The following is a 25,105-nucleotide window of genomic DNA, read 5'->3' as shown; positions in this document are numbered from 1 at the left end:
TACTCGCAAATCGACACGACGTTATTTGATACTCTCGGAGATCAGCTAGCCAAGACTCGAACGCTGTGTCGTATTTTGAGAGCTACATGTTGAGAGTAACAAACCGAGATGGCAAAAGTTTGTTCCTTTGATGACACAAAGGAACTTATTGAATAATGCGGAAATCAGAACCTATTGTAGAATATACTGTGACAGAAATAAAAAAATTTAAAATTTTTATGTTCTGCGAAATAAAGTGCGAAAAAAATCATAATTTAAAGAATTAGATAAGAATATTTTTAATACATTTTCTAATTACTTGGTCAATAATTAGTTACACTTTAGTTTTACATACTTTGCACGTTTTAGTTACAGTGCTGAAATTAAATACATTTTTACATCGCGAATTAAGTACATTTAAAAAAATGTAAGACATTTAAGAATATATTAAAAATATTGTTACCTAATTCTTTAAATTATGATTTTTTTCGCACTTTATTCGCAGACACATAAAATTTTAAAATTTTTTATTTCTGTCACAGTAGATTCTACAATAGTTCATGATTTCCGCATTATTCAATAAGTTCCTTTGTGTCATCAAAGGAACAAACTTTTGCCATCTCGGTTTTTACTCTCAACATGTAGCTCCTCAAAATACGAACAGCGTTCGAGCTTGGCGAGCTGATCTCCGAGAGTAAAAATAACGTCGTGTCGATTGCGAATAGGTCTGAAAAGTTCGCTCGCCGAGAGCTGCGATTCATTCTCCGTTAGGTACTTCTCCAGGAATATGTCCATTTGCGAGAATCAATCTCGAGAGCTACTCTCGAGAGTTTTTTACTCGCAGGTGGACACGCACCATTAAAGTGATTCTAACATAAACAAAAGTTAAAGTAAAGCTTGGTAAACCTCGTAAACTTTGACATGCAAAATAATTAAATTTACTAAAATTAAATGTTTCTATTACACATAATTCAAGCTAAACTAATTAATATTATCTAAGGCGTAAGACGCTACGGCAATGCCTATGCAATACTTTTTATTTGCACATTATAAACAGCGCTAAGCGCAGAATGCATTTTGACAGTAGTCCCTGCGGCGATTTAAAATCAATTTAATATAAGAACGCCATCAAATTCGAGCTAGGATCTAAGTAGCAAATAATTTCCATGTGAATTTCCAATAATACTATTTCCAACTAAACTGCGCGCCAACGAATTGTCGGTTTTGAAACACAGCTTCTTCGTTAGAACAGTAAATTCACTTAAATAAATCGCAAATCGATTTAATTTTTAATGCTGATACAAATCGTATCTAACATCCCCCCTTTTCCCGAATATTACTGTAAAGAATTTATTGCGAAAAAATATTATCTCAGTCAGGGTTTTTGCGCAATTAGAGGGATTTATTTTATTGATTGAAAAAGTTTCTGTAAAGCACGAAACGTCCCAGTTATTTTGACGGAATATTAAACTATATTATTTAGAATCATGTTGTTCGGTTATTGGCTCTTCTTTTATCTAAGACATACGAGCTTTATCTACTTATATATTTTTTAATTTATACATATTAAAATTATTGCAATGTTAAAAAAAAAACGAATTTTTTACATTATCTCATGACGAAAGAGACCATCACCTTCTCGCGGTTTCCGTTGAGCAACAATACATATATACGTAATCTATTCGTAAAAGTGAAATACACATAACTGCTGTGATTGCAAAAATTTGTCCTTTAATTTTACTATATGTATTTTACAAGACATAGTAACTTGTGCCAATGCCAAATAATTAATGAAATAAAATTGCTTAAAGTTTCCATGTGCGTAATCTATCGAGCCGGTAGACGCATTTTCTAATAGTAAATGTGGACGAGCGAGTAAGACGATCGGCTAGAATGATGAAGTTCTCCAAGTTCGAGTTCCGGTTTTTTTCTAACTTTTTTGCATTTTTATTTTTTTAGGCAAATAAGTTTTTATGTAATACATATAAACTAGGAAAATTATTTGACAATCATTAAAATTATTTGCATATTTTCTAACAACTTTAGGAAAGTTAACGATTTGCTCATAAAAAAATAAAAAATTATTTTTAAATTACAAAATAAGTTTTCTTTATTATTATATATAATAACAATAGTATTGTTCATTAATCCTCGGTCTCGGCTTCATGTAATATATATATATATATATATATATATATATATATATATAATAATCAATAAATATCATAAGTAATTAATAAGTGCGACAAGACCTAGGTGCGCGCGCGCGCGCGAGCGCCGAGATATTAACAAGAAGCCTAGCACGATTCTCGCCGGCTCGGCTGACCGAGCATCGAGCATCTGACATCACCGCTGAAATCTGGCATCACTGCAAAATTAGTCCGGATTCGCACCAGGGGCAAAGTCTGTAGGTAAAATCGGGTATATTTAGTCCAGACTCGCACCAGGGGCAAAGGTCTGTAATGTGATTTAGTCCGGACTCAATCCTAGGGGCAAAGTCTGTCGGTAAGGGGCAAAGTGTGTCGGTAATCAAAGCACGGAAATGCTGGTCTCGACTTTTGAAGGGCCATTGGCTATCTGTCTATTAATCTGTGGCCAAACTTCCTCGACGTCGGTAATGTCAACTCTGTCAACTAAAGCAAAGGCCGAACTGATATTGGAGACCTCGCGTGGTGACAACGCGAAACTCCGGTTTCAGTGTTACCAACTTATTTCAGGTTCTATGAAGTGGTGTATGTCCGTACACGTACACACACCACTGAATTGCTCACACGGACGCACGGTAGAGCTCCGGTAACTTAGCCGGTCAACTTCGACTTTATTAATTTTCATATTTTTTTATCGTTTGTTGGTCGTTTGTTGGTGATTGTTGGCCTAATTACGTTTGTTGGTTCTTAATTTTTTTTTAAATTTAAAAAGAAAAATTAGCATTAAGTTAGCCGGAAAAATTTTATTTTTAATTTCAAAAAAGCCTAATCGATGCGTAATCGTATGCTGATGATTGTTGGTCTAATTTTAGCGTTTGTCGGTTTATTATTAGTCTTAAAAACGAAAAAAAACGAAAAATTATCTCAAATATTAAAGTAATCGAAGATTGGTTTATTTGCCTACGACTTAAGCTTTATTTCTATCAATTTAAGGCTAACATCTATAAAACTGCCATATGAATACGGACCTTAACATCGGCAGAAAATCGCGAAAAGATCAAGAAACATGGTGTATAAGTTTATAAGTTCTACTTTTAAACATAAAATTGTGCTTAAAATGGATTAATTATGAATTTATCATTTTCTTCCCATGAACTCTTCATTCAAGACGCCTAATTGTCAAAGTACGTATAAAATAAATGTCAAACTTACCATATGTGCTAAAAAAAATGATAGAATAAAGTATATCATACATACCTAAATGTGATCACTTAAAAACATGATACAGTGTTTCATGATATGCGCATTATGTTTGCGTTTAAAGAACTGAAATTTAAATAAGTTGTATTTTTATAAATAAAGATTATTTATGTGATCATTAAGAATATATATTATTTTATAAGAATATAAAGCTTCAACCTGATTGAATTTACATAAAATTGAAGAGAATTCTCGTATTCATACGTGAATATACGTTTCCTAGTAGAATTTTCTTGAAAAAAAACCTACTTCTCCAATGTATGCTTCTGTTTCTCACTTGTGGAAAGTGTTTTACTGTAAAAATTATAGATTTGTTTGAAGTAACAAAACGTCATTTTTTTTTAAGAACCTTATTATTTCATACAATTTTCATATAGATCCTAATGTTCATGTCTTTTACAATAAATAAGTACTATATGTATCTCAGGTCTATATTCCACTTCTTAGCAAGAACTATTCTTACAAATTATCTGCCAATCTTCGATTATTTTAATATGTGAGATAATTTTTCGTTTTTTTTTCGTTTTTAAGACCAATAATAAACCAACAAACGCTAAAATTAAACCAACAATCATCAGCAAACGATTACGCATCGATTAGGCTTTTTTGAAATTAAAAATAAAATTTTTCCGGCTAACTCTTAATGCTAATTTTTCTTTTTAAATTTAAAAAAAAATTAAGAACCAACAAACGTTGTAATTAGGCCAACAATCACTAACAAACGACCAACAAACGATAAAAAAATATGAAAATTAATAAAGTCGAAGTTGACCGGCTAAGTTACCGGAGCTGCACGGTAGAGAGACATATGCTATAGACGCGGCAACGCCGCGCGGCGTTGCCGCGTCTTGGATTCTTTAGCAATACGGCCTGAAAATGCTTTCTGGCCATCTGTAGCAGAAGGCAGTAACGTATCAAAGCTGATAAGCACCCGCTTTTTATAAATTATATATATTCTTATGCACACATGTGCGTATATATATATAATATGTATCTAATTATTATGTGTATGTTTATAATTGTCTGATGACAAATAATAACAGTAGCATAATTGAGAATGTGAATTAGTATACATAGTATGTATTGACGCGGGTACTTATTAGACTTGGCAATTTACTGCATCTCTTGCACCTCTAATAATTTTTTTCTTGTAATGTAAATGAATGATGTAAAACTCTTTCAAAGGATCTATCCATTCTTGATGGGGTAAAATAATAACTTTTATAACAAATGCAATAAATATTAAATTTATAGTATTGATTTATATATAACTAATTTTATTCTGTCTTTATATAGAAAAATATACCTCAGTCTTAGCATCAGAGTAGAGGGTAACGGCAGCTGATGAACAGTATAGATAACAAAACTGAATAAAAATCTTAATTATTATAACATAATCTCAGTAAACCAGTTTGTAACTGTTATGTAACTTAGGGAGCACATGGAAAGAACAACTCTTCATTAGTACCTATACTTTACTCCTGTAAAAAAATTTTGCGATCTATAAAGCCGTTTCAAAGAACGAACTTTGACAGATATATGTCGTATAGATGCCTCGTTAGACAAGGACAGATATCTCTCGTATTATTCCTTTCTCTCCTATGTATGTAATTTACATGCACCCATTTATTCCTCTTTCTCTCTCTCTCTTTCTCTCTCTCTCTCTCTCTCTCTCTTTCTCTCTCCATCCCTGTCCCTCTCTCTCTTAGTACACTGGGTAGCGTACACTTATTAGTATGGTAAAATCAGGATTTTTTAGAAGTGTGGTGTTAGGATTCTAGGGTATATTTGAAGAAAAAAAAACGGTAATGTTATTTAGGACAAGAAACTCTATTTATTATTTCGTTGATAAAATGTTGGGAAATATAAACGAAAAAATACATATATAAATGAAATATATTATATTATTTTTTTTATTGTTACTGTCGAAAGTAAATAATATTACATAAAACTAGTAATGCAATTCAACATAGATATACATACACACGCACACGCATACGCAATCGCACATACATATGCATACGCACATACATATTATTTTTATTATTTTTTCTGTGGGCCCCAGGCCCCGTCCACGATGACGATATCACGGACATGGGACGTCTCCAGGATCATGCTCCGATTACTTTGTACTAACAATAAAAATAATTCTGCATACTTTTTTATTTTGTGCCTTTATATCATATGTATTTTTCAAGCATATAATAGCAACCTCGCAAAAAATGTCTTTTTTTATTTCAATTTCTGTTTCAAAAAGAATGTTTTTTTTTATATATTTGCTTGTCATAGTGATTGAGATACGCGAGAACGCGCATAACGTGCAGTTTACGCCGAAGTGGCTGTTCGCGAGCGATATGTTTCGTCGACGGATGATTAGCTAATTATGGATTGTATACAGAATACTGGATATTTGCGTAAAGTATCGTTGCCTCGCGAATAAAGTCGAAGGACCGTCGAGAAGAGGAAGCTCGCGGTGCTTTCATTTCCCTTCCGAGTGCGCTTCAATCTTTTATCCGTTTTCGCCCTCGTCTTCGTTTCCTTTGCCAGTATGCGACAGCCGTTACTGCACTCCATGAAGGGTATTATTGCATGATTTGTCGAATAATACTTAAGCAAAAGAGATGTCTTTCCTTGTGCTTAGAAATCCAAAAAGATTATTTCGAGAATCATAAAGAAATTGTATTCTGTTACTGTCTAATCGTTTTTATACATTTATAAGTTTACAAGTATACATAGGACTTGAAAAAAAAGGAAAAAGGTATAATCGTCGCGTTTTTTTTTTCACAGAGACGGGCAAACGTGAAACTGTGTTATTCACGTTGCCCGACTAAATCAAACTCGGATGCTACAAGTATCTAGTGTTTATCCAGCGGGACTTTTAGGATGCCGCGAATGCTGATATCAAGAATAATTATGATTTATCTTACTTAGTGGAGTACGTACATCTTTTCGGAAACGAAGACGATGACGACGATGACGATCAAACGAACGCTTCCGTTCTTGTCCCAAAATTGTTTTCGTTTTCTCTTGTAGCGAACGTTTCGAGGAATTTGCTTACGACGGTTCGTTAGCATATGTCTCGCGGTAATTAACAATTACACGGAGCCGTCATGTTTTCCACAACGCGTAGGGAAAAAATTAATGGTTTTTAATATGTATTCAGAGAATGTTGATTCATCATATTATTCTTTCAAACTTGCTTTCCTCCTTTTGAAAATTTACACCAAGAGAAACTTTTGTTACATGTTACTTTATATTGATTTTTTTAACATCTCTATTTCTTAAAAAGGAAACGAAAACCGTAGAAGAAAATTATTAAACTTATTTTTATCGTGTTGGGAATTCATTCAATTTTATCGCTACGTGTCTCAACTTCTCTTGTTCAAAACAAAAAACTAATTTATAGCTTTTGATTTTACATATAATTGCTAAATTTCAGTTTTGTCACATGCGATTTGTGCGAGCTTATTTCGTGGAGCAAATATTTTGTTGCGTTTTCGAGAAAGTGTTTATCCGATCATTAGCAAAGCGACGCGATGCATTTATATTCGATCACGAGGGACTATGCGCAAATTTTTGCATTGTTTGCGGATTTTATAACTTTATTGACGAATATAAGATCTAAGATCTTTCGCATAATTGATTTACGATTAAACTCGCGCTTTATTGAGGCTCAGATGTACACCCGTCTGTATCACGTCAATAAAAATCTGGCAGCAAAACGTGTATATGAATTCATTCGTTTAGCAAAGGATGCGCGTTGACCTTAGAAGCGCACGTTGGAATTTCATCCGGAGGGAAAAAAACTTTGTCGCGTTTTTTTAATATTTCTGATTCTCAAAATAAATTCTTCGTGTATATTTTTTCGTGCTCATAATATTATTTGATACGCGCCCCCATACGCGCCGCCATACGCGCCGCCGTCGGCGTCAAAATGGCCTTATATATAACTCATATAGACTCATTATATGAACTATAATAAATAGAGTTTCTTGTCCTAAATTACATTACCGTTTTTCTTTCTTCAAATATACCCTAGAATCCTAACACCACTCTTCCAGAAAATCCTGATTTTACGTACCATACTAAGAGTAGCTACCCAGTGTACTTGTAAGAGAAAGAGAGAGAGAGGGACAGGGATGAGAGAGAGGGAGAGAAAGAGAGAGAGAGGAATAAATGGGTGCATGCAAATTACATACATAGGAGAGAAAGGAATAATACGAGAGATATATGTCCTTGTCTAACGAGGCATATCTGTACGACATATCTCTCAAAGCTCGTTCTTTGAAACGGCTTCATAGATCGCAAAATCCTTTTACAGGAGTAAAGTTTAGGTACTAATAAAGGGTGGGATTGTAAAATAATTAGTAATAATTGAAAAAAATGTAAAAATGCCTAACGAGATATCTGTACCACATGGGCCCGCTTCTCTAACGAGAAACGTATGCGCAAACACTGCTCTAACAGAAAGGCTGCTGATTGGCTATCGCACAGTTTTTAGCCAATAAGCTTGCAGCTTTTCTGTTAGAGCAGAGTTTACGCATACGTTTGTAGATAGAGAATCGGGCCCTTATCTGTCAAAGCTCGTTCTTTGAAACGGCTTCATAGATCGCAAGATCCTATTACAGGAGTAAAGATTAGGTACTAATGAAGGGTGGGATTGTAAAATAATTAGTAATAATTGAAAAAAATGTAAAAATGTCTAACGCGATATCTGTACCACATATCTTTCAAAGCTCGTTCTTTGAAACGGCTTCATAGATCGCAAAATCCTTTTACAGGAGTAAAGTTTAGGTACTAATGAAGGGTGGGATTGTAAAATAATTAGTAATAATTGAAAAAAATGTAAAAATGTCTAACGCGATATCTGAACCACATATCTTTCAAAGCTCGTTCTTTGAAACGGCTTCATAGATCGCAAAATCCTTTTACAGGAGTAAAGTTTAGGTACTAATGAAGGGTGGGATTGTAAAATAATTAGTAATAATTGAAAAAAATGTAAAAATGCCTAACGAGATATATCTGTATCATATATCTGTCCTGGTTCGATTGCTGTGTAGGAACCAGACAATGTAGCCAACCCCGAAACTGCCCACAGCTGCGTGCGCCATCTCGCCATCTCTCGCAAGATCCGTGAACTACTGCTGTGACATAATTGCTGCTCTGCGTGAATATTTTTGTGAAAAATATACACGATCGTTTCAAAGCTCTCATTTTTATTCCAGGCTTTCAATCTCAATTTCAAAGGTATGTTATTGTTTGTGCACGTCTTCTGAAGGGTGGGAAAGTTTAATTTCGTACATATTACGTATACAACTGTTTATATCAGAAAATAAGGTTATGAGGTGACAGCATTTTAAAATTTTTTTCAATTATTACTAATTATTTGACAATCCCACCCTTCATTAGTACCTCTACTTTACTCCTGTAAAAGGATTTTGCGATCTGTAAAGCCGTTTCAAAATGAGAGCTTTGAAATGAATTGTCGGTAATTTGGACGGCTTTAGCATCCCCTTAAAGAAACTATTTTACAAAATATAAAAAAGCGATTTCCAATTCATGAAACTCATGTTCGCGGAGCACTTCTGGATCCGACTCTTCAAAGTGTTAGAGGTACATTGCTGAATATCTCACAGACAAGGAGCAATCTTCTAAGGAATTTTTAATATATATGATCCACAAAATGATGATTCCCCTGAACATAAAAAATGAGCAGGTTAGATTATTTTTGACATTGTTTTTATATAAAATAAGAAATATAATTAAATATATTTTTTAATAATATATCCATATTCGGTTTCATTTGATTATATGCTATATAAAATTAATTTATACTTTTAATACAATTAAAAAATTAGTGTATATGAATTTTGTCCATTAAGCTATATATAACTTTTATTATAGTTTTTATAAACTATATATCTAAGCAATACCTTAGTCTAGGTAATTTACAGTATCTAGATTTACAAAATCTAGGCTTAATATTGTATTTAAGCCTAGTATATATAAGTCTTACATAGTTTATATTTGCAACAGCTTCTATATTAATCACCAAATATAAGATTATTTTTATGATATATATAAGTTAAATTCTCATGTTTAGTTTTACTTTTTCATAATAGCAGATTATTTTAATAAGTCATGTGAGCTTCTTGGAGTTAAAAAATTACGATTGGAGTTGGCTGCGAAACATACAATAAGCATTATTCCTCCTGAAGATCCTATTCTTGTCGAAGTTATAAAAAGTTAAAAAGTATTTACATATGTCAGAATCTATTATCGAAGATCCTCTACAATGGTGGAATAAATTAAATGAAGTTGTCACTGCCGAATTTGTACAAATTGGTATGCTGCATTTATGCCATACCGCGATTACAAGTTCAGCATCTGAATGCGCATTTTCTTCTGCAGGTTTGCTTATCACAGCAAAACGTTTTTCGTTAAAACCATCAAAATCTAATAAAATGTTATTTTATTTACGGTAATTTCAAATTAATAAAAGATATGTATTTAAAGTCAGTAAAATAAGTTTTACATTAAGTATATTATTCATATTTATTTATACAACTTAATATGTGAAGAAATATTTAATAAGTAAGAGAGAAAAAAGTCTGATATCTGATGGTTATATACAGTGAATTTTAAAATAAATTTTTTTTTGTGAAAGAAAAGATATTAGTAATGCTAATGAAATGATCGTATTTTGAAAACAAGTGCTGAGTATTTATTGTTTGCTATTTTTGTTCATTATTCCGATAAATTATCACTCGCCAATTCCGCCGCCGCTGAAAAAGAATTATTATATAAATATTAAATATATTATATATATATATCTGTTTCTATATAATCCATATTTGTAACTTCGTAATTAATACGATATTTACAATACGTGTGCACACGCAAAGCTTTTTCTTCAAATAAACAATCACAACAATTCACTACCATTTACTATTGCGCTGTTCATAGAGCCTGTAAACGCTAACGCTATTAATGCACTACCTCGGAAGGAAGAGCGTTGGTAGCGAGCAGTTATGACGTATAAGGGGCCGGACACACACTTCTGCACAACGCATAAAGCTGGATTTTCACGAGCCGCTGAAACCGACCGTTCGAGATTCGTATGTATTTGACCGGAAATGAATGTCCGGGAAAGAATCTACCATATGAAATCGTTTGTATTTCGTATGAAGACTTTTGAAGTGCAATTGAAAAGGTTTGTGAGTCATTCGTTTAATTGTAATTAATTAATTATTTTTACACCATGCATTTAGCCGAAATAGCTAAATTAATAAAAGTTTTTATACGGAATCGTTTGTATTTTGTATGAAGAGTTATGAAGTGTGATTAAAAAGGTTTGTGAGTCACCCAGATAATTTTAATTAAATATTTATAAACTCGGTAATTAGCCGAAATATAGATTTTTAGTTATTCATGTTAAAAGAAGAAGGCGCTAGTGTTCCCGAAGGTCCGTCTGCAATCAGAATTAATATGAACGTTTTAAAAATTATTTTATACTGAAATAAATAAATATACAGGCTAATAAGCCTGTAGCTATAAGCGATAGTTGCTAATTAAGTTTGTCACTCATATTTCCATCTTGCAGAGGACCTCCGTAACGAGATCAAAGATGTACACCAGCTGTGCAGGGTGCAAGAGGTTATCTCAAACGCCCTTAATTGGGCCACAGTCCAATTAAGAGCGACTCAAATGTCATTACCGCTGAGAAGTACTTCTTGCCATTTGAGTCAGCATGTCAGAGCTAGTCACTACGGATTGTGGTGACACAGCACTGGACTGCCTGCAGAAGTTAATCGCATATAGCCATCTCACTGGCAATGTGCCTGATTCAACGGAGCCTAACAAGCTGCTGATTGTGCGCATTGTCGAGACAATTTGCGGTTGCTTCACCGGTCCACAGACCGATGAGAGTGTGCAGCTGTAGATTATTAAAGCTCTGCTGACTGTAATGACAAGCCAGCATGTGGAGGTATACGAGGGTACGGTACTGTTAACAATTCGTACTGTTTACAACGTTTACTTGTCGTCGCGCAACCTGGTGAATCAAACAACAGCCTGTGCGACTCTCACGCAGATGATCAACGTGATCTTCGCGCAAATGGAGACTCAGGCGGAGGAAGAGAACGTGAGGCTTGATGGGGAACATCAGCAGGAGGGTTCTGTCATAGCAAACGGCAAAACTGAAGCTGAGCTAAGTCTTAGTTAGCTATATAAGTCTAACTAGCTCATCTTCATGAAACTTTACGTTGCGTGCGTCTATTTAATGACGATGGATGTAGAAAGCTCTTCAAATCACTTCGAGAGGATTATCAAAAGCGATCTCCTTATATATCGCATATTTAATCAGATGTCGTCAGGGATTGCTGTCGACATTAGCTCACTTAGATAGGTACTGTTTATATATAAATATCATCTTTGTATGTAATGTATAAGTAAATGTAAGATGTTTAAATGTAAGATGTTAACCGTTTAATAATAATATTTTTCAGATTATGCGTGCGAGTTAAGTGCGATCGGGATGCTATCAATAATCATCTTGTATCCGTTTGTGTGAGGGTATTTTTGGAAAAAAAGAAGGCTTTCCTCCTGCGTTTCTGCGAAGAGTTTAAAAAGCTTACGCTAGCTGACGAGAAACAGGATCTCGTGGATAATTTTCTAGGGAAGGTCCACGTGGAAATGGACAACGATCCGATTTGGCAATGTACATGAATATAATTATTTATCTCGCAATTGATCTTAGCGGAGTGCTCAGAGACGTCTGAACTTACTTCTTACTTTCAGCGGCAAGCGCCAACCAGTTAGATTTGGCGAGAGTCGTGGTGGAAAGAACCGTCATGGCACGGGTATACCACAATGCGCTCTATCTAAATGAAGATGGAGATGTATATAGGGACCAGCTTTTTCACGGTCACATCAATAAGTTGGCAAAGGTCGTAACTCCAAATCACAGGGACCTACGCATTTCAAAAGTTTATCATTACGAATGCCCCTGGTCATGGGCGCAGGCTGAATTGGCTGTGATATCGGCGTATAAGACTCCTAGGGATAAGTTGCAGTGTGTATTTCGTTGCGCGACTACCATCATGAATCTCTTCTCCATGGCGTCGGAAAGAGGCATACCTGCTGCCGACGATCTGACTCCCGTGCTGGTCTACAGGTATGTCATAATCAAGGTATGCGATTGAAAAGAAAATTGTGATTTTAGCAAGAAGAGTGATTGTTAACGTGTGCTTAATTTCAGACTAATCCGCCGTCGTTGTATCGACTGTTCAATATGTAGACAGCTTTTACGGGAATCGATTGGAGGGAGAAGAACAATATTGGTGGACGCAGTTCTGCGCCGCGATCGAGTTAAAACAATGGATTAACAGTTTCTCAAGAGTATCACGATAAATAAGATTAGATTCGATGCTGGTGATAATGTAGAAATGTATCATAATCATAATTTGACGATTTCATAAAGAAGAAGACCAATATCTTGTGTAAAGCTAGCTAAACAGTTTTATGCTTCCAGTATCAATTAAAATTCTTAAATAGCCTCTTAAATAGTCTAACTGTTAGTTCTTTCGCACGTTATTATGTAACATTAGCAAAGACTGAATCAGATTATACGTAAAGTGTGGCTTTATCTTTATTTGTAACTTTATTGTACAATGTCACAGGACATCGAAAAAAAAAGAAACGTTTAGATATTCTATAATTTATGTACAATACAGAACTTATAGAGAATTGATAATCATTTAGCAGGATAAACTGTGTTGGCGTACTCTTTCTACATGCGCACCTTCCTCAAGAGCCGAGACTCGAACCAGATCCGTGAAAAATATCGCCAATTTCGTAGAGCTTTTGTACAGTTTTACTCTAGGAATATCGCGAGAGAAAGAAAGACTTCGGAGATTTTTATCTGAATCGATCGACATAAAGAGAGAGCATAGTAAAGAAGCTATTAGCTTTCGAGAATTTGAACGCATAATACTTTGTTATAATACTATGAGCGAATTAGTTTACGTCACTCTGTCCAGTTTTAATATTAAATTACTAATAATATGTCGATATCGGTAGTTTAATAATAATACATTTAAAAGCGCTCAATTTAAAAGTAGGGCAATCCTAATAAACGACTGTAAAAAAAATTCAAGGTGGAACGCAATGGACAATCCGGTTGCTCTGACATGCTAACTTAAATGGCAAAAAGTACTTCTCAGCGGTAATGACATTTGAGTCTCTTTTAATTGGGTTGTGGCAGGGCGTTTGAGATAACCTGCTCTTCACCCTGCACAGCTGGCACATCTTTACAAACTTAATTAACAACTATCGCTCATAGCTACAGGTTTATTAGCCTGTATATTTATTTATTTTAGTATAAAATAATTTTTAAAACGTTCATATTAATTCTGATTGCAGACGGACCTTCGGAAACACTAGCGCCTTCTCCTTTTAACATGAATAACTAAAAATCTATATTTCGGCTAATTACCGAGTTTATAAATATTTAATTAAAATTATCTGGGTGACTCACAAACCTTTTTAATCACACTTCATAACTCTTCATACAAAATACAAACGATTCCGTATAAAAACTTTTATTAATTTAGCTATTTCGGCTAAATGCATGGTGTAAAAATAATTAATTAATTACAATTAAACGAATGACTCACAAACCTTTTCAATTGCACTTCAAAAGTCTTCATACGAAATACAAACGATTTCATATGGTAGATTCTTTCCCGGACATTTATTTCCGGTCAAATACATACGAATTTAAGACCGCCTTAAGTACGGTCTTAAGATGCCCTCTAGATTCATAGTCAGAAATTAAGATTTTCTTAAGTATTATCTTAAGCTTTACCTTTATGAAGATATCCTTTTTCTATCATGATTCATAGTATATTCTTAAGTATACCTTAAAACTGGTTAGATTCCTAATTAAATAAGACAGTCTTATTTGACTCAAATAAGCTCATATTTTTAAAAAGTAAGGTTATGATTTTAAGTCAACATCGTACATGACTTAAGATAATCTTATTTGTAAGATGATTGTTAAATATTAAATCATAAATATTAAAAATGGAATTACAAATGGAATTAGAAGTGGAAGATATTGAAGATTATAATTTGGAAAATGTACGAGTACGAAAACGATATATTCGTGATGGACAAAATACATTTGAATTTTATAATAATTTTGAATTTAAGAGACGATACAGATTTAATAAGGAGTCTGTTTTATATGGTATATTACCAAGAATTGAAGAAGGATTAGCGAAAATTAATAATCGTGGTCTACCGATTCCACCAGTAATGCAATTATTGATATGTTTAAGATATGCAACTGCAAGTTTCCAGGTATGAATATATATGTAATACATATACATATTTATATATATTTATATTATAAATTTATATATAATAATTAATAAAATTAGAAATAATAAAATAATTGTATATATTTTTAATATTTTCAGCTTTTTCTTGGTGATACAATGACTGTTTCACAACCAACAATTTCAAGAATTGTTTCTCGTGTAACCTTACTAATTGCTAGCTTGCTTAAGGAGTATATAAAAATGCCACAAGATGAAGAAAGACGAAATGAAAATCGGCGATTATTTAATGATCTTGGAAAAGGGAATGGAGCTATTGGACTCCCTGGTGTAGATGGAGCAATTGATTGTACCCATGTGAGATTAGTCGATACAAGATTTCAAAATATAAGTGAAATCTATAGAAATAGAAAAGGATACTTTTCACTTAACGTACAAGTATGTATCACTATTTTTGTTTATTTGTAATATTTTTTTATGAATAACATAAATTATATGCAGACTGTTGTTGGGCCTCGTATGGAATTCTTGGACATTGTACCAGAGTGGCCTGGTAGTGCTCATGATAGCCGAATATTCCGTACCTCGTTATTATATATACGATATATAGAAAATCAATTAGATGGTATACTTGTTGGTGACAGAGGATATCCATGTTTACCATTTTTGATGACACCTGTATCAAATCCTAGAACTGATGAAGAAACATGGTAAGAAAATTCTTTTTATTTTATATTATAAAATATAATGTATGAGTAAAAACATATGCATATTATAATATTATTGCAGCTACAACAATATACAGTGCAGAACAAGGCTAATAGTAGAAAGAACTTACGGCGTTTGGAAAAGACGATTTCCTTGTCTATCACGAGGATTAACAACGAAACTATTACTTCTACAACAATTGTTGTAGCATGCGCTGTATTACATAATATGTCATTAATTTTTAATGATGTATTATCAGAGGATGATGATGAATTTAACATAAATGACTACGAAGAAGTACCTGTACATGAGCCTAATAATGAAGTGTTAGATGGATTTGCTGCCCGCGAAGCATTGATTGCCCGTATGTTTAATTAAAGTATTATAAATAAAATTATTGTATTTATTACAAATAAAATAGCATTTTTTAAAATAAAGTATAAAATAATTATTGCACTTAATATTTTTTATTTATTTATAAAGAATCACAATTAAAGTACACAGTAGTATTTATTTTTTATTAAAGACATACTTTTGCTTTTTCAAAAAAACTTTTTAAACTATTAACTGTAGATATAATTTTAAATTGAATTGAACAATTAATATAATATATCAATATAATACATCGAGATAATTATAATATAATACTAAGTAATCACAGTAATAATACATAAATGTATATAAAACTAAAAAAGTTGTTATCTTTTTACTAGAACATTTACCTTTTTAAATAAAAAACTAAAAAGAAATTAAAATATAAGAACATAATACTGAATATAATCACAGTTGAAAAACGAAAAAGAATTATCTTTTTATCGACAGTATCGTACTTATTATTAAACTTATAAAAAATGTAGATCGTTTTTACTTAATTTTTTTTTCTTTAAGTAATAATTCCGATAATTCAGCAGCAGCAACAGCTGCAGGGAATTTCTAAGGCATATTTCTCTTTAAGATGATTTATTTCAAGTTTTTGTATTGTTTCTTGATGTTGTATCTTCAAATGTGCGATTTCCTCTTTTTGTTGAATTATGCGTTTGATGCGTTCTATTTTCAATGTGTTTTCATCAATGTTTTCTTTATTTTCTAATCGCAATTTCACGACTTTTTTCTTTGGTGCAGGTACTGTATTATAAAAAAATTTGTAATTAAAATCATTATTATATACATGCAGATAAAAAAATAGATATGACGTATTTTCTTACCAATGTTATCTATATCTTCTGTAAAATGTTTTTCTGGTTCATTTTTTGACGTAGATGCTGTTTAATAAAAAGAAAAAATATATATACACGTATATTAGTACAGACAATAATGATGATAAATGTATATGTAGAATTCCTTGTTTTTTTTACAATTCTACTTTATAAAAAATTATCATTAGAGAAATTGATAAAATTAATTTAAATATAGTAATAAATACAGTAAAAATAAACACTAATACAATTTACTTTTACGGTTTCTGTTTAATGTTGTACATTTTAGTATTACATTACTTGCTTTCTCATTGTTAGTATTGTCAATCTCACTGCTTGATTCTGTAACATTCAATTGCATTGTTAGTGTATTAATTCTATATAATTTACAGACAATTTTATTAATAGAAAATATTAGTAAAATTAGTCGTTAAACCTTTCGTATCAGGTATGTCAATCGATTTATCATCACCAAAAATGACTTGTGCATTATCATAAACATTATCATCAACTAACGAACATTTATCTTCATCTTCAAGTAATAATTCTTCAGGAATTATACAATCTTCATTTAGAATTCTCTCTCGACGTTCTAAAAAAATATATTATCTGTTACTTTTATAATTTTTTAATTATATTAGTAAGGGCCGGGGCACGAACATTGCCATAGCGTCTTACGTCACCTTATGTGAGAATTGCCTTACGCCACACGTAAGCCAAACGTACGGCAACGCACATAGAAAAACGTAACGTAACATATCATACGTTACATGCGTTACGTTACGTTTTTCTATGTGCGTTGCCGTACGTTTGGTACGTGTCGCGTAAGGCAATTCTCACGTAAGGTGGCGTAAGACGCTACGGTAATGTTCGTGCCCCGGCCCTAACATGAAAATTAAATTACCTTGTATTTTTTCATCTGACATATTTGATGAAAATAATGTCGGTGCTGTTGTCATCAAATTTGGTGCTATTGCAGCAATCTCAGGATCAATTTCAGCAGTTGAAGGTTCACGACCTCCACCTGTTAATAATCGTGCTTGTTTTTCATGCGTAAGAGCATCTCTCTGAGTTGATTTGAGATTACTCCATAATTTTTTAAGTTGTTGAACACTTCTCTGTATATATAATTTATAAAATTATTAACTTTTTAAAACAAAAGATATATGTACCTAAATAAAATTATCTTAACCTTAAATGTCATATCAAATAATTCTCAAATATAATGGACATTTCTATTTTACACAATTATGAATACAGCTAATTATATATAATATATTAACTTTTTACCTTGCTTGTAATAATAGATGATATGTTATATGAATCACAAATTTGACTCCATGCTTCTTCTTTATCTTTTAAGGTTGTCGCATCACTTTTTTTTCTTTCAATAATATGTGAATATTTCGGTAAAATTCGTAAAAAATATTTTTTTTCTGCATCAGTGTAATATTTCTTATTAGTTGCCATTATTTTTTAATTTTATTTATATTTCACTTATATTTTTCACTGTCAATAAATTTGATACACGAATAATGAAACGTATAGACATGCAACTTGTAAAATTATTAGGCCGAATACTCAACGTAATATTCCATTGGTTGATACATCAGAAAAATTCCGAAGATTGCCGAATGCAAAATAAGATTGTCTTAAGCACTAACTTCATTAAGAAAATCTTAAGCAAAAAGAAGTACCAATTTCTTTATGAAGACGGTCTTATTTTGAAACTATGAATACATGATATCTTAAGTCAAACTTATACAAATAAGATGATCTTAGTTAAGATCATCTTAAGCCAATACTTGAGAAGGGACTATGAATACCGGCCTTAGGGCCGTATTCATAGTCCGTTCTTATATTTAAAGGCCTTCACACATAAAATGTCGTAAGGACGTAAAACGTAGGCGTAAGAAAATCGATCAATCCCAATCAAGTATTTCCCCCTATTGTGGTTACGGACAGCACAATACTTGATTGGGATTGTTCGATTTTCTTACGCTTACGTTTTACGTTCTTACGCGATTTTATGTGTGAAGGCCTTAAGATCGTCTTAAGTACCGTCTTAAGATGCCCTCTAGATTCATAGTTGAAAAATAAGGCGGGATTTAAGCAAACGCTCAAGGCGTACCTTATTCAAGATGATCTTATTTGGGAATGTCTTGATGTGATTCATAAACACATCTAAGCATGACCTTAAGGCTACCTTATTTAGTATGAATTCATAGTCATTTAAGACCATCTTATTTCACTAAATGAGGTTATCTTCGTCAAGACGTGTCCGAGGACGTCTTAAGCAACCGTTTTTGGGACATTTACGCATGTACTTTCAAATTTTGCAAACAATTGTTTGTGCCGTACTTTTAAATATAATTCTGTAACGACAATATCGAGTTGGTCTGGCTTATATCTTGTTCTTTCTTTTTTGCTTTCATGTGTGCAATCAGTAGTGAGATAGTTTTGAAGTGAGGTTAACCGTTAAACTCTTTCGATCGATACAAACGTGGGCCAGCACGGTGCAATCCAGGGCGTTAAGATATGTAAGTAATATTAATTTTCAAACAAATATAACTTTGGGCTACCGCACAAGCTTACTTTATGCTAAGTTTATTGATATTAAACTTAGATACGTATGTAACTTTAAACTTTAATCAACGCAGGCTTATTCTTTAACTCATAACGACAATTTGTTATCGTTATAATGTTTTACTACGTGAAAAAGCTGCGCAAAGACATTGCAACGATAACGAAGTGTCGTTAAGAGTTACAGAATAGGCCTACTGCGTAATATACGTTACGGAAGAGTTTATGCGTAGTAGTTAGATTTTAATAAAAGAATACAGTCAGTGCATGTGTAATCATTAATACAAAATATTTTATTTTTACAGAAATCTTGTGACCGTTCTGACCGCCCTCCTGTTTCTCTTTGTGCTGTATCGGAGGCGGATGTGACGTTTCTATACATGTAAGTATCTCAGGTTAAACGATTTTTGTAATGCTAGGTCTACAGTGCGAGTCGTAAAGTCTTGAGTCGTAAGAATTGACCAATCACAGTCGATTATTCTCCTCAAATTCAATTGTGATTGGACAATTCTTACGACTCACGACTTTACGACTCGCATTGTAGACCTAGCATAACAGATTGCCATATTATATGCCTTATTAAACATTTTGTTATTTTTTCAGAAATCTTGTGTGCCCGTACCGGTTTTATAAACATAAAATGTTTAATAAGGCATATAATATGGCAATCTGTTACAAAAATCGTTTAAACTGAGATACTTACGTGTATAGAAACGTCACATCCGCCTCCGATACAGCACAAAGAGAAACAGGAGGGCGGTCAGAACGGTCACAAGATTTCTGTAAAAATAAAATATTTTGTATTAATAATTACACATGCACTGACTGTATTCTTTTATTAAAATCTAACTACTACGCACAAACTCTTCCGTAACGTATATTACGCAGTAGGCCTATTCTGTAACTCTTAACGCCACTTCGTTATTGTTGCAATGTCTTTGCGCAGCTTTTTCACGTAGTAAAACATTATAACGATAACAAATTGTCGTTATGAGTTAAAGAATAAGCCTGCGTTGATTAAAGTTTAAAGTTACATATGTACGTATCTAAGTTTAATATCAATAAACTTAGCATAAAGTAAGCTTGTGCGGTAGCCCAAAGTTATATTTGTTTGAAAATTAATATTACTTACATATCTTAACGCCTTGGATTGCACCGTGCTGGTCTGCGCTGTCCCACGTTTGTATCGATCGAAAGAGTTTATCGGTTAACCTCACTTCAAAACTATCTCACTTGTCCATTGATTGCATACATGAAAGTGCGGATAATAATAAATCCAAAGTTCCTATTGGAGGAACCAACGGAAAGAGTACGGAAACAGCCGATCGAGAATAAGCATGGTTTTAAGTACGGTCTTCGCCAAGGCGATCTCAAATCAAATAAGACTTCCTTGAGCGAAATCTTCTTCGTGAAGACCGCCTTGTTTCACGACTATGAAATCTACCAATCTTAAGACGATTTTGATTGAATAAGGCCGCCTTGACCAAGATCGTCTTAAGAGCAAATTTGAGATTCGACTATGAATATGGCCCTTAGTATATGTTCTGTGTTGTCCCGTCGGCCCCGTCGCTGCTGACGACACCTAGGAGCATCACCAAGTTATGGGCCAGGTAAATCGTTAAGCCCCTTGCACAATGCCAGGCAACAGGCAATAGGAACAGGGAATAGAAATCAGAAATCATGTATAAATGCAGAATAAACAGTGACACAGGCAATAGACACAGAGTTTCCGTCACGTTGGAAATTCTGTGCCTATTGCCTATTGCCAACCAATCATAGCATTTGAATTTTTTAGGTTGTAATTAACGATTTTTTGGTTATTTCCTGTTCCTATTGCCTGTTGCCTGGCATTGTGCAAGGGGCTTTATTCTATCTCCTTTTAATTTCACGTTGATTCATCGAATGGATTACATCAATTCAGTACGATTTTTTCAGATTGATACCACGCACTCAAGCAATAGTATGTACAAACGCTGCAGTCGCAGGGAGTCGTGTTCAAATACAAACTGCTAGAAATCTGGGGTTCGGATAAAAAATGTGAGATTTTAATTTATAAAATAATATTTAGATATTATCATAGACATCTATACAATACTAGACCGCTGACAGGCATCTCGGCCGTGATGCTTGCCGCCATGTTGATTTTAGTCAAGATATGCTATACTACAGATTCTATACAGTTTTATACAAAATTTCTATACAATAGTCTGGCATATACAGAATGTCCAAAGAAAGGGTTTAATACTACAGGAGTAGTGGTTCGATTTCGGCATCCAAGTACAGTGGGGAGCATTAATGAGTTCCGTTACCCGGTGAGCTACGGTGCAGACCGGTGCAGGCGAGCGCGCTACGTTACCGTCACGGTCGATAAAAGGTTCAAATACAGAACCGCGAACGCATAAAAATGGTCAGTCACGCTGTATTGCTCGCGCGTGCATTTGATTAAAAAAACATTTTTAATACAATTTGATGCGCACAATTAATACGTATTACATACAATATAACAATCATAGGTGAATATGTAATTATAATTGTATTATTATGCATCTGCAACTATTATTCCACCGACTAAGTATGTGTTTACTGGAATAATATAATTACAGATAATATGATAGTTATAATTACAACATTATTACCTATAATTATTCTATTGCATATAAAAAATTATTTCGCGATATTTTATAATTTTTACGATGTCGTATTATTTTCAGTATCTTATTTATAAGTAAATAAAATATTAAAATTAAAAGCTAAGTAATGTTACGGCCAATATTCCGAGCAATATTAAAGTATTAATAAAAAGCTAGGTATATATACATTTGAATTATAATTATCGAGTCAACGTTTCGACTTGGTCTTTCTCAGGGCATTACATTCAAACTTACAAGTGATATAAATAAAAATAATAATAACTGTTGAAGTTCACATTATCAACACTGAAAATTATAGTCATCGCCGATGGAACGATTACGACACGCAAAAGAAATAAGGTCAAAGCCAACTTCGAATTAAACGCCGTCACAGGCCACATAATTACAATAATTGTTACCGATTACAATAAATCCTGATCTGAGTTGCAGCTGACGGAGGTGCTAATTTCGTGCATTTTCCGTATATTTTAAAAGGGGCAATCCTCTGTATGATCCTGGTATCAGCCATGCTCAACGTCGGAAATTGTCATGTCCGATATTAAATGGAAGTAGAGATCAGTGTTGCGTCAAGAACCTTTTAAAATATACAGAAAATGCACGAAATTAGCACCTCCGTCAGCTGCAACTCAGATCAGGATTTATTGTAATCGGTAACAATTATTGTAATTATGTGGCCTGTGACGGCGTTTAATTCAAAGTTGGCTTTGACCTTATTTGTTGCTAATTTGTTGCTCGCAACACAAGTGTAAATAACAGCGGAAAACCTCAGCGTGCGGATAGTCATAAGAGTAAAGTATCAGAAAAGAATTTGGTGCTCGTTTAAATTTGCTACTGGCGTATTGTCTGAATTTGTTGCTCTCGATATATTCAAGTTCCGAATTTGTTGCTTACAAAATAAGTATAAACAATAGCGGAAAACCTCAGCGTGCAGCTAGTTACAAGAGTAAAGTATCAGAAAAGAATTTGTTGCTCGTTTAAATTTGCTACTGGCGTATTGTCTGATCTTGTTGCTCTCGATATATTCAAGTTCCGAATTTGTTGCTTGCAAAATAAGTATAAACAATAGCGGAAAACCTCAGCGTGCAGCTAGTTACAAGAGTAAAGTATCAGAAAAGAATTTGTTGCTCGTTTAAATTTGCTACTGGCGTATTGTCTGATCTTGTTGCTCTCGATATATTCAAGTTCCGAATTTGTTGCTTGCAAAATAAGTATAAACAATAGCGGAAAACATCTTAGCATGAAATTCAGACAATACGTCAGTACCAAATTTAAACGAGAAGCAAATCCTTTTCTGATACCTTACGCTTATAACTATAGCTACACGCTGAGGTTTTCTGCTATTGTTTATACTTATTTTGTAAGCAACAAATTCGGAACTTGAATATATCGAGAGCAACAAATTCAGACAATACGCCAGTAGCAAATTTAAACGAGCACCAAATTCTTTTCTGATACTTTACTCTTATGACTATCCGCACGCTGAGGTTTTCCGCTGTTATTTACACTTGTGTTGCGAGCAACAAATTAGCAACAAATAAGGTCAAAACCAACTTTGAATTAAACGCCGTCACAGGCCACATAATTACAATAATTGTTACCGATTACAATAAATCCTGATCTGAGTTGCAGCTGACGGAGGTGCTAATTTCGTGCATTTTTTGTATATTTTAAAAGGTTCTTGACGCAACACTGATCTCTACTTCCATTTAATATCGGACATGACAATTTCCGACGTTGAGCATGGCTGATACCAGGATCATACAGAGGATTGCCCCTTTTAAAATATACGGAAAATGCACGAAATTCACCTCCGTCAGCTACAACTCAGATCAGGATTTATTGTAATCGGTAACAATTATTGCAATTATGTGGCCTGTGACGGCGTTTAATTCGAAGTTGGCTTTGACCTTATTTCTTTTGCGTGTCGTAATCGTTCCATCGGCGATGACTATAATTTTCAGTGTTGATAATGTGAACTTCAACAGTTATTATTATTTTTATTTATATCACTTGTAAGTTTGAATGTAATGCCCTGAGAAAGACCAAGTCGAAACGTTGACTCGATAATTATAATTCAAATGTATATATACCTAGCTTTTTATTAATACTTTAATATTGCTCGGAATATTGGCCGTAACATTACTTAGCTTTTAATTTTAATATTTTATTTACTTATAAATAAGATACTGAAAATAATACGACATCGTAAAAATTATAAAATATCGCGAAATAATTTTTTATATGCAATAGAATAATTATAGGTAATAATGTTGTAATTATAATTATCATATTATCTGTAATTATATTATTCCAGTAAACACATACTTAGTCGGTGGAATAATAGTTGCAGATGCATAATAATACAATTATAATTACATATTCACCTATGATTGTTATATTGTATGTAATACGTATTAATTGTGCGCATCAAATTGTATTAAAAATGTTTTTTTAATCAAATGCACGCGCGAGCAATACAGCGTGACTGACCATTTTTACGCGTTCGCGGTTCTGTATTTGAACCTTTTATCGACCGTGACGGTAACGTAGCGCGCTCGCCTGCACCGCTCTGCACCGTAGCTCACCGGGTAACGGAACTCATTAATGCTCCCCACTGTACGCTACACGTCGAAGGCATGACTTACAAACTTATTGATAACATGTACCAATATTTAACACAAAAACATTCGCCTGCTTTGTTATGTACTGTAATAACGAATGCAGATAAACGCACATCATGAGCAACTGAACACCCGATAGTGACTTATTGTTAATTCAATATGGCCGCACCCTTCACTAACATTTGCACCTCGCACTCGCATCAGCTTTTCGGCAGTGCGTCCATTGATGTTAGTGGTCTAGTATAAAAGTCTGCGGATATTATATATGTATATATATATATATATATATATATATATATATAATTATATATTTACAACATTATGATGATAATATGATATATATATATTACATATATTTATATAGCTAATTTTTGCATATTGTTTCGCGATTAACGCTGGAATGTTTTAATTTTAGTTCTGTTGTCAGCTTACCAGAAGTAGGTGCCGGAATCCGCGCACGCAGAAGTGGCACAGATATGGCCGCCTTTGTAATTAAGAACAAAACATTAGAATTGTAATTATACAGTTTTTTAGATAATTAAATTATTTTATATATGAAAAAAAATCGAAATGCATCAGTTTTAGCCCTCCAGCAAGGGGTCGATTGTGTATCTTGAA

The 25,105-nt window shown here is 33.3% G+C and overlaps 2 protein-coding genes and 1 long non-coding RNA gene across 6 annotated transcripts; 2 read left to right on the top strand and 1 right to left on the bottom strand.

Moving 5' to 3' along the window:
- The first annotated feature begins 10,857 nt into the window (after window positions 1-10,857).
- On the top strand, window positions 10,858-15,657 carry LOC139814186 (GTPase-activating protein and VPS9 domain-containing protein 1-like). 3 transcript variants are annotated; one of them, XM_071780272.1, is made up of 7 exons: window positions 10,858-11,793; window positions 11,894-12,105; window positions 12,186-12,561; window positions 12,646-14,750; window positions 14,870-15,166; window positions 15,230-15,438; window positions 15,518-15,657. In XM_071780272.1, the coding sequence occupies exons 4-7, from the start codon at window positions 14,472-14,474 to the stop codon at window positions 15,642-15,644; spliced, it is 912 nt and encodes a 303-aa protein (XP_071636373.1). In that variant the 5' UTR covers window positions 10,858-11,793; window positions 11,894-12,105; window positions 12,186-12,561; window positions 12,646-14,471; the 3' UTR covers window positions 15,645-15,657. The 3 variants fall into 3 exon arrangements, with proteins under 3 accessions (XP_071636373.1, XP_071636374.1, XP_071636375.1); XM_071780273.1 differs by lacking the exons at window positions 14,870-15,166; window positions 15,230-15,438; window positions 15,518-15,657 and having other exon boundaries at window positions 12,646-13,157; XM_071780274.1 differs by lacking the exons at window positions 14,870-15,166; window positions 15,230-15,438; window positions 15,518-15,657 and having other exon boundaries at window positions 12,186-12,577; window positions 12,646-13,157.
- Window positions 15,658-16,002: 345 nt separating this feature from the next.
- On the bottom strand, window positions 16,003-18,166 carry LOC139814185 (uncharacterized). The gene is made up of 6 exons (XM_071780271.1): window positions 17,923-18,166; window positions 17,537-17,750; window positions 17,069-17,224; window positions 16,888-16,974; window positions 16,642-16,698; window positions 16,003-16,561 (listed from the first exon to the last, which is right to left on the bottom strand). The coding sequence occupies exons 1-6, from the start codon at window positions 18,100-18,102 to the stop codon at window positions 16,341-16,343; spliced, it is 915 nt and encodes a 304-aa protein (XP_071636372.1). The 5' UTR covers window positions 18,103-18,166; the 3' UTR covers window positions 16,003-16,340.
- Window positions 18,167-18,284: 118 nt separating this feature from the next.
- On the top strand, window positions 18,285-25,084 carry LOC139814192 (uncharacterized). Of its 2 annotated transcripts, none has more exons than XR_011732363.1 (3): window positions 18,285-19,172; window positions 19,521-19,597; window positions 21,151-22,961. It is a non-coding gene; the product is annotated as an uncharacterized lncRNA (long non-coding RNA). The 2 variants fall into 2 exon arrangements; XR_011732364.1 differs by lacking the exons at window positions 18,285-19,172; window positions 19,521-19,597 and adding exons at window positions 20,001-20,825; window positions 24,903-25,084 and having other exon boundaries at window positions 21,151-21,252.
- Window positions 25,085-25,105: the final 21 nt, after the last annotated feature.

This window comes from Temnothorax longispinosus, chromosome 6 (assembly GCF_030848805.1).
Source record: "Temnothorax longispinosus isolate EJ_2023e chromosome 6, Tlon_JGU_v1, whole genome shotgun sequence".
In the NCBI taxonomy this organism is placed as follows: Eukaryota; Metazoa; Arthropoda; class Insecta; order Hymenoptera; family Formicidae; genus Temnothorax; species Temnothorax longispinosus.
This window is presented reverse-complemented; position numbering and strand designations above follow the sequence as displayed.